This window comes from Rhea americana, unplaced genomic scaffold (genome assembly GCF_003343005.1).
Source record: "Rhea americana isolate MKP2758 unplaced genomic scaffold, rheAme1 scaffold_5, whole genome shotgun sequence".
Lineage (NCBI taxonomy): Eukaryota > Metazoa > Chordata > Aves > Rheiformes > Rheidae > Rhea > Rhea americana.
This window is the reverse complement of record NW_028186645.1, coordinates 7,291,819-7,301,272: the sequence shown is the minus strand read 5'-3', so window position 1 is coordinate 7,301,272 and position 9,454 is coordinate 7,291,819. Positions and strand designations below refer to the sequence as shown.

The 9,454-nt window shown below is 40.7% G+C and overlaps 1 protein-coding gene across 1 annotated transcript in view; it reads right to left on the bottom strand.

Annotated features, from left to right (window-relative positions):
- Nucleotides 1-735: 735 nt before the first annotated feature.
- CCDC88C (coiled-coil and HOOK domain protein 88C) overlaps nt 736-9,454 on the bottom strand; it is a 97,521-nt gene continuing 88,802 nt past the window's right edge. The window contains exons 25-30 of the mRNA XM_085317550.1: nt 7,832-8,011; nt 7,352-7,420; nt 6,736-6,804; nt 5,535-5,836; nt 4,301-4,516; nt 736-3,077 (exon numbers count right to left, since the gene is read on the bottom strand). Coding sequence (XP_085173676.1) covers nt 2,061-3,077; nt 4,301-4,516; nt 5,535-5,836; nt 6,736-6,804; nt 7,352-7,420; nt 7,832-8,011 — 1,853 coding nt within the window. The 3' untranslated portion in view covers nt 736-2,060. The remainder of the gene's footprint in view (nt 3,078-4,300; nt 4,517-5,534; nt 5,837-6,735; nt 6,805-7,351; nt 7,421-7,831; nt 8,012-9,454) is intronic.

The window sequence follows — 9,454 nt, the reverse complement described above, 5'->3', positions numbered from 1 at the left end:
ACAGTTCAGGTTTAAGTGATCAGGCAAGTATTTACAGTAAAGAWGATCTAAAATGACTTTAACTCACAGATTATCTCCTCAGCAGTTCAGCCTGCCAGCTGATCAAGCACATGCCTTGAGAAAGGAACTGAAACAAGAGACACACACCTGCCTTTCACTTCCAGTGATCTTGTAAAATCAAAGTGGAGGGGGAATTTCTGGAAGAGAAATTTCAGTTCACAGAAAACACTGAACATCTTTTAAAATTTGCTGTATATCACATCATTTACAGTTTATCACGAAACTATGGTTTGCAATTAAAACAAACAAGACAGCAACTCCTTTTAACATTCTCTTTGTGTCTGAAGATAAGTAACTTGTCACTGTTTTAAAGGATCCTGGAGAACTTAGAACGAAACAGACTGTATAAACGCAGACTTGTTCAAAATCCTCAGCATGCCTGAGCACTTTTGAATTGGTCAGAGAAGCTTAAATCCAAATCATCTGCTTCTACAGTGACCTGGAAGCCACTTAATTTGCTTGATTAATTTTCCTAAAGTCCTCAATAAGGTGGTTACAATCAAAATGAAAGATTTCTAATACAGCTGTTGTGACAACATTACAAAAACAAATGCAACTCTGCTAGACAGGAAAATTAATCAGTATTWAGTGAGGCTTACATGAAGCTACTGCTGACAGATCTCCTTCTAATACTACGAATYTTCACCCTTCCCCCAGAAAAAAGTAAAACATCAATTTGATTTATTTTAATCTTTATTATAAACAATTCTGTAGTTTCCAGAATGTGATTACTACATACTAGATAACAAAAACATCCTTAGCTGAATCAGTTTCATCTTTTACTAGATTAAATCAGAACCAGAAAAACAGAAATATTTATTATCTTTTAGATATTTAGTCCATTGTAAGAAAAAAACCACATTTACAAATAATGAATTAAAGATGCACATTTGATCATATATACATAAGCAGCTGATGAAATTCTGGACAGACAGTTACAAGGAACTTTGCACATAAATAAAATTTTAAAAGTATATTTCCTTCACATGTATACAAAATTACTTTGCTTTCAATACTGAGCCAAGTTCTCAGAGACATAAACAAGGATTTTCTAAGTGACCACATATCACTCATGATGCGGGCAGTCATGCACTCAAGGATGTAATAATACAATTTACACAGCATTCCTATACAATTCTTGAGCTCTTCATATACATACTTACAAGTCACTTTTGTACATGAGATGCCATCTTTGCAACTGAAACGGCATCTCCCCTGAAAAGGCTGCGTTAGTTCCAGTGTTTGTATAAAAGAAGTTTCAAAAGGCAGCACCACTTGGCTTTCAGAGCCAAGGGTCCACTGAGCTGCAGCTGTAGTGAAGGCAGTTACACTGACCTCTCTGTGCCTGGACAGTCCCAGTGAGGAAAGGTAAGATGTGACCCTTGAATTCTAACTACGCATTGTACCTCTAAAACAGGGCTGTGGCAAGGAGAATTGATTTTAACAGATCTGTGGCTAAAGCCACATGCTTTTGCTCTTCAGTTTTCTCTTTAAGCTACTGCAAGCATCTGGTTCTGTCTTCTGGGGAGAAGTTTGGCTTTTAAACCATGTTGAAAATATTGTCTAAGTTATTTATCGGGGTGGGGTGGGGCAGGACTCAGCAAACATGTGACCTGTGAAACTCTTCTTTAATGCAGATAGGAGGGGCATGCAGTGCTGCAACAACAGGGCTGGCCTGATTTTCAGAGCACCCTGCAGGCATCTCCTGGAGCAGCGAAAGCTCAGCACGTCTGAGAATCAGACAGAYGCAAAGCCTGCTGTGGGATTAGGTCAGGCTTCCACTTTGTTTTAGGCACAATAGTGTCAAAAGAAGAGCCAGTGTTTGGCTCCTTGTTTCTTTTAATCATAAAAATTACTTTGTTCCACTAGAAAATAGTAGTTGGAGAACATTCAGATGAGTGTGCAGGTGACGCCTTTTAAGATCGGGCACAGTGTGTAGATGAACGCTATGCCAGACGTCGGCAATACCAAATATATATATATCTACCTGCACCTGTGCCTTACACACACCCATATTCATACCAAACCGTCTGCTGATCCCCCTGGGGGTCTGGAGAGTCAGGAGTACTGTTGGAGCTACTTCCTCTCAGAGGCTCCTCCATAGCCCCAGTGCTGCRTTCTGGTAGCTTACCCTGGCACCTGGTATGGAGGGCATCCCCCTGGCCTTGCCCCAGAGAAGTACTTCCCTCAGTGCTGCTGGGAACAACTCTGGTAGGGGTCACTGTGGCCACCTCCCCAGAACGAGAGGCTGACTTGAGCTTGACTTTAGAGGGAGTGTGTGGTGCAGATGAGTAGTGTTGCCCAGGTATCGCTCGCTCCTGTTGCTGCACATTCAAATTGCTGGTGGATGCAGTGGGTGAGGCAGAAAACTGATGGAGAGAGAGTGACCTCTCATCTTTTGGTGGGGCTAGGGAAAGGCGCCTCACATCAAGCTGCCGACAACGAGAATCAATACCTTGCAAGGAATCTGCCACCTTTGCAGACTGTGGCCTCTCTCTTAAGGTTGCTTGGGAGCTAGTTGGCACAGAAACCCTAGAGGCCTGACTGACAGTGTCCTTGCCTCCATGCAGGTCTGCTGCTGTCTTCTGGGGGCTCTCCTGCCTGTACGCCTCTGGGCCRGTGGCTCTGAGGAGGTCTGCAGAGGCTAAACTAAAAGCCCTGCTCAGTGATGTGCTCCTTCGGCTTGTGGTTCCAGGCTGTTGCGGTTGTGCCATCTGCCGCACCCCACTGACCGGCTGGTGCTGCGGTGTGTGAGGAACCTTAAGGGATCCCTGGGAGTTTGTCAGAGGCTCAGGTTCAACTTGTCTGAGGTTTGGCKTCACATAATTCCCAGGCTTAGGCATTCTTCCTTCTTCATTAGCAACGGTCATCTTTACAGTTGGAGAAACATGACTAGTGGGCATCTTAGCAGCCTCCTTTCTGGACAAATGAACCAACAGGTTTCCTCCAGTAGCTGAAGGCTCATTTGGTTTCCTAAAATAATCACTCAGAAAATCATCTCTGCTACTGGAGGTGTCCTGGTGTGAGAAAATATACAAATGACATATTAATGACAATTTTTGTGTAAAGAATCACACAGAACTTTTCAGTCAATTTTCTCCCCCACTTATTTSTGCAGAGGCACCCTAAAGACCCAAATATAACCATGGATTTTTAGATATAAAAGTTGGGAACAGAAGATAAAAATGCTTAAAATGGATATATAACTAAATCAAACAATTACATGCTCATCATAATTAGATTGTGACAGCCTTCTTTGCCAGGTTAATTGTCATAAATTAAAAAAAATTCATCACAGTAGCAATCTGGGCAGCAGCTCTTTTGCTTACTTTGACATCAGCCATTATCATCATAGCATCAATGCCATATTAATGGCAGCCATTAGCATCAGCAGGTATCAGTGATGGCCTGTCATTTTCAGGGATACAATTYGTCTGGATAACACTCCACTGTAACATCAGGGATGTAAGAGAATATCTAATACTGTGCTAGCATTGCAAGGAAGATTAGTTATTTCTTCATTCATTCCCCTCAGTTCTCATGGTTACTACATTTGTTAAAGGCTGCATGTACAACATACTGAAATACACAAAAAATAATTACAAAACTGGAGAAGTGATTGCCTGCCCAGAATTAACTTGAAAATTTCAAAGTCAGACAATTAACCTGGCTATAAAAGAAAATGTACAATGAAAATTTAAATGGGGATGGTTCATGCAAACCATCAGCTGCCACCGACTATTAGTATGAAGCATGCTGGGAATAGTTAAAGGGCAAGCTGTCCGTATGAATAATATGCTAAAACAAGCTCGTGAAGTTTATTTCTCTCCTCTTCTCTAGGCAGTATACRAAGGCTTAATATAGTCACTTCATTAGAGTCCCAAAAGTTTCTTCTAGTCACAACACTCATTTGCTAGAAGTGAACACTATCAATGGTAAGTGATTAAAACACAGCTAGAAAATCTCTGTGCTGAACTAAATGTTAGAGTGTTAGGGTTATTTTTATTTCAAACTGCTGTGGTGCCCAATAACATTACAGAATTACCAATCCTCAAAAAATATGTTTATGAACAGGTACTGGAGAATACGAGCAATTAMTGCTTCTGGTATAATGATCTGGTAGCTTTAGTCTTTAAAGTAACAGCCAAGAGTTACAATATGCTTACTATAGGTATTAATACACTAGCAAAAGCTGTGGTAAGTTAGGAGCTGTTGCCTTCATAGCAAGAACAATGGATACCCTGGGGATATACAGTGAAGTAGATCTCCTGTTTCCCCTGCCTGTTTTGTGCCTCACGCTGTCAGGACATGAATGACTGAGGACCGATTCGAGCGACTGTGAAGGCTCCTGATGGAGGGAAGGACATAGGGAGTGGCAAGAGGGATACAGTGCATCAGCTTCTAACAGAAATTGGTGCAATGAAATCATTTCACTCTCATTTAAACTGCGCCGATGCTGAAAAGGAACAAGGATGACAGAATGAAAATGAAGATGTGGTCAGGTAGTTACAGATGAAAAAAAGAAAAAATTAAACATGTCCAAAAGCTAAAAAAATGTTCTTAGGATAACATGGTAATAAAAGACATTTAAATATTGATCTGAAACTTCAAGGACCAGAATTCACTAATGTCATAACATGGTACATCTCTGTTGATTTCAATACTGCTACTGAGGCATTCATGAAACTGGAATGTCTGTTCCCTTACACTGTCAGTGAATTGGCCTCAAGACATTAATATGAKTGATACTGCACCACTTCACTACTAAACAGCACATCTGAGCAGTAAGTGACAAATGCTGTCTAGAAAACAAACATTTCATTTCTGACAAAGCACTTCAGCGTGGCATAGTCTTGCAGTCATTGAGCCAATAGAACAGTGCTGATCAGCACATAAACACACAGCAATGGGAAAGCATTGGGAATGTCCTTAATAAGGAAAATACTATCCCAAACGTGGCAACAGTATTTTCTGATCAGGACATGTGTTTTAAAAAAACACATTTTTTATTTCAGTTGAAAATTACTGCTAGTTTCCATTTCTAATAACAGATACAGCAGCTGAAAACTGCAGCTGAGAGCTCTGTGACTTCAGATGAATTCTATGGAAAGACATGTGGAAAGCTTGCCAGTTCACAAATTAAAATACCTAGAGCACTGAACTGGTTACATAATAGGAAAGTTTAATCATAAAGTCTTTGATTTCAAAAACCCCCAGCAGTTCAATATATATTAATTGCAATGAATTACCTGACCTGCTACAGGCAATATAGCAAAATAAATTAAGTTTGCTCTGTAAAACTTAATCTTAGTTCTTGCAATTGCTTCATTCATTGAATTATTGATTTGCAAAATTTGATTGCTTGGTGCAAGCTCCACAGGTATTTCTTAGTTTGCTTATGCCCTCATCCCCCTAGACCAGCTTTGAACAGTTCTGTGGCACTTGAGACGGGTTATCTACTTCTATTTACTTACACTAGGTGGGGACAGCCTGTTGCTCTCTTCCAGAAACTCTTCCAAAGTCACCATCTCACTGCCAGGTGAGGCAGACCGTTGCCTGCCTGTGTAAGGCTGGGCAGGAACACTCTTCTGAGGTATATCGTAAGAGGTTGAGCCATTCCTGTGGAAGGAGGACTCGTGCCTGCTGTTAGGGCCTAAGATGGCCGAAGCAGAGTGAAAGGAATACTTGTCTCGGAGCAAGGCTGGTGTCTCTCTGCCTGACAACAGATCTTCACTGCTGAGGGTCTCAGCTCTACCATGGATATGGTCTGAGGAACCTGAGGAGAAGCATAAATGCTATTAAGAACACTGCTTTTCCCTCAATTTAGCAAGCTTTCCACTGAGATATGAGCTTTATGATACAGGGCCATTTCCATGAAATTTTTCTCATTACTCTCTTCTCCCACAAAATTCAAGGAAGTCATAACTCTGAAAAAAATCAGGACTAGTGAATGTCTTACAGCATAAGTTACAGCAGTAACTCAGATAAGGAATCCTATCTGCATGCCAAGTCCTCTACTGAGGAGTAGAAAGAAATACTCTTTGCTTTCTTTCTGCCTTATGGGGAAGGTCAGTCCTGAGGTGTGAACATCTGTTCCGCCAGGTTGTGTGGCTATTGTTGGCCTTCGGTAAGTGAAACAGCAGGAAGGAATTGATACAGAATAAGAAGTGCTCAAATAGGACCCCTTTACCACCTCTGTGCCACTACAAGTTCCCCTAGTCTTCATTGTGTGTGATCAGAGCACCTGAATCTGCCAGTGGTAAAGCAGAAAGTATATTCTGTCACAAAATAAAATCTGGTTTACCCTTCAAAGATTCAGGATTTTAGCACATCTATAGAACATGTTGATTCCCTACACAAAGCTGCGTAAAAAGAATGGCAGAGAAGTGTTTTTATAAAAGGATTTTGAATGGCCTGCTACTTCACACAATATGATGCTAGACTGATGCAAAACTAGACTTTGTCTCTAAATTCACTCCTTGCAAGAATCAATTTTAGAAAAAAACTTCTTACCAGCAGTGCTTTGATTCCCCAGACAGCTGTGTCCAGATTACATAATCATAACAATTTCAAAACAACAGTCTTCAAATTTCTTTGGAAGGAAAACAGTATTTTGCATACAATTTCCTGTAATTTCACTTTCTGTGTGTCAGCACACAGCCTTAAAAGCTTTACCTTTCAAGTTGAGGGGTGAGCTACTGCTGGATGCATTTCTACTGCTCTCTGAACTGTTTGGCCTGGACACTAAAAAACAAAAACCAGCATTTAACAATTTAACATGGAAAGCTTGAGTTTCATTATTTTCTGAAAGACTTGGCTATGGCCAGCCATCTGAAAATAGGACCTAAGTCACTTTAGAAACATTTAAAAACACAATACASAGGATGGCAAATGTAAAATACACAGGATAGTGAAAGTGGGACATAACAGAAATCATTCTCTTTTTTAAGTCAGTTGTTCAGGAACATCTTATTTCTTAACTCGTATTCTTTGCACAAAATTTTTTCTGCATTATGATTTTAAATCAATTATACACAGAACGGTACTGCTGTGCTGCTGTTCGCGTATCCTGTCCCGCCCTCCCTGCCAAAATTTATTTTGGGAAAACAGGCATTAAAAGCTTCAAGAGAAAAACAAACTATTTAGGTTCACATTCCCAAAATGCTTTTGTGTTACTACACCTCATTCCATCACGTTTATTTAACTAAAATGCTCTAGGACAGTTCACATGGATACAATAAAACACGTCTTAAGGTAGGAAGTTGGAGCATTCTTAATACTTCAAACTTACCATGTTGCCTGGTGCTTGCAAACTGTACCTCAGGGGACTGCTCACATAGATTATCTTCCGAATTACAGCCTAGAAAGAACACAAAACTTAAACAGGCAGTATTAAACACAATCAGGTCAATCCTTCAGGCAAGTCTCCACAAATCATTGCAGTATAAGTGACTGAGATGACTGAGTGGGTTTACAGAGCCAGTATTGGAAGAACAGCCACCCTCCAACTATCGCTATGAATCACTGGGCAATGGATCAGGGGAGAACTGATTAATACACCCTTAATGTGGTCTCTCAAGTTGACAACATTACCTGAGTAAGGAAACCCTGTATCTGATCAATTAAACCACTGAGCAGATAAAGTAGGAATGAAAATACTCCCGTGCTCTGTCTTTTGTAATTGACTTCCACTCAAAGCCACATTTCACCCAGGCAGGAACTACAAAGTAGTCTGATTTGTACAAACTGGTAGATCAAATGCAGTGCACACCTTTCGGTCTGCTCTGGAGCCTGGAGACAGGGGTGGAAGTGTGCAAGTGAACAGCTGAGGTAGAGTAAGTCCTGGAACCCAGCTCCACACAGCACTGCTTTGCTGCAGAGTCTGCTGAGATTTCAACATCACTGCTGCCTCCATGGTGGGAATTCCTCTTTTGCTTTAGGTCCATTAGTGCTGAGGAAGGGAGAGGTAAACGAGTCAATGACAAATAGCATAAGGAGACTTGTCTTTATCCACCCATGTAAACATGACAAGCAGGCACAAAAAACTGCACAACAGAGGAGCTACTTTTGCAAGCTTTTCCATTAACAGTTCAGTATTGGGTAGGAAWTTTCTGCCACCAGTTTTTCAATTGTGTGCTCTCTGTAAGGTGTGGGAGTGACAAGGGCTGCTTAGTGCCAGTGGGAAGGTTGATATTATACATGCAACAGCTACTGTGAAAGAAGGAAGAAAAGGAACAAAGATGTGAATGCAGAAAAAATAATCGAGGTGTGAAATTTCTTTCACATTGTTCCTTGCAGGCACATTTTATAAGCACTTATTTCAGGAATTAAATAGAACAAGGAAAMAGTAACAAAAGTCACACTCTTACTCAAAGAGAAATATTCCTGATTTGGAAATCATCTAACATGATTGACATACTAATACAGCACTTTTCATCTTTGCTGTGATATGAATCTACTCTCTACAGGGTTAAAACTCTGCTGCTCTTATGATGGCTTTGCTGCAGTAATTTTTAGGTGTAATTCCTGGGCCCTTAGCAGGAGAGCAACAAAAATTACCTGCTAGATTATTTAAATTTATAAAGCTGAAGATATCTTTCCTAGTGATGAGGCAGATTAATTAATTTCTTCAGTTTGTATACAACAGTTGAAGATACATACAAAATAGAAAATTTAAAGGATTTAGTATAGCAAACAGCTTTAATGAGATGCAAGATACTAGTTTCCTATGTATTTCTTCAAAGAACATGTGTAATTAATAGTAATTAAATGCTGAAAACAAGCAGCGCACAGTGGTCAAAAACAACTTGCAGAAACAAAAGACAAACAGTTAGTTTGAAGCACAGAGCAGCAGCAAAGCTGTATTAGAGAAAATGGACCAAGTTACTGTTGACTTACACGGCTCTTGCAAATGTGCTTCAGAAACAACTTTTGCTACAGTCTGTGCAAGACCTATATAGCACAGGGCCTGCGCTCTCTCACAGCATTGAGATTTAGAGCGCTCTTGTAGTGGCAAGCACAGGCCAAAGTTTGGCTTCAACAGTCTGTATTTCTAACGGACTTTGAAGATGCAATTAACCTGGCATCTATGGAACATGCTAACTGTCCCTGAGAAAGAGTCTCTACAAAACCAAAAATGCGCAGCAACAGGCTGCTGTGCCAGCATCCTTGGTCATGCCACGGAGGGACCACTTCTCAGAGTCAGAAGGGAGGTGAGGATCTCTGGGGTCTCTGCTGAGCTCCCCTGTAAGCGTACTGCCTGGCACTTCTCCAACACTGAAAGGGGTCTGAAGCCTCACATTTGTTTCAGAAACCACCAGAGTGCGGCTACCAGGCATTAACTGTTCTGAGCAATAGATCCATGATGCAGGTTATTCCCAGTTTTAGAAGAACA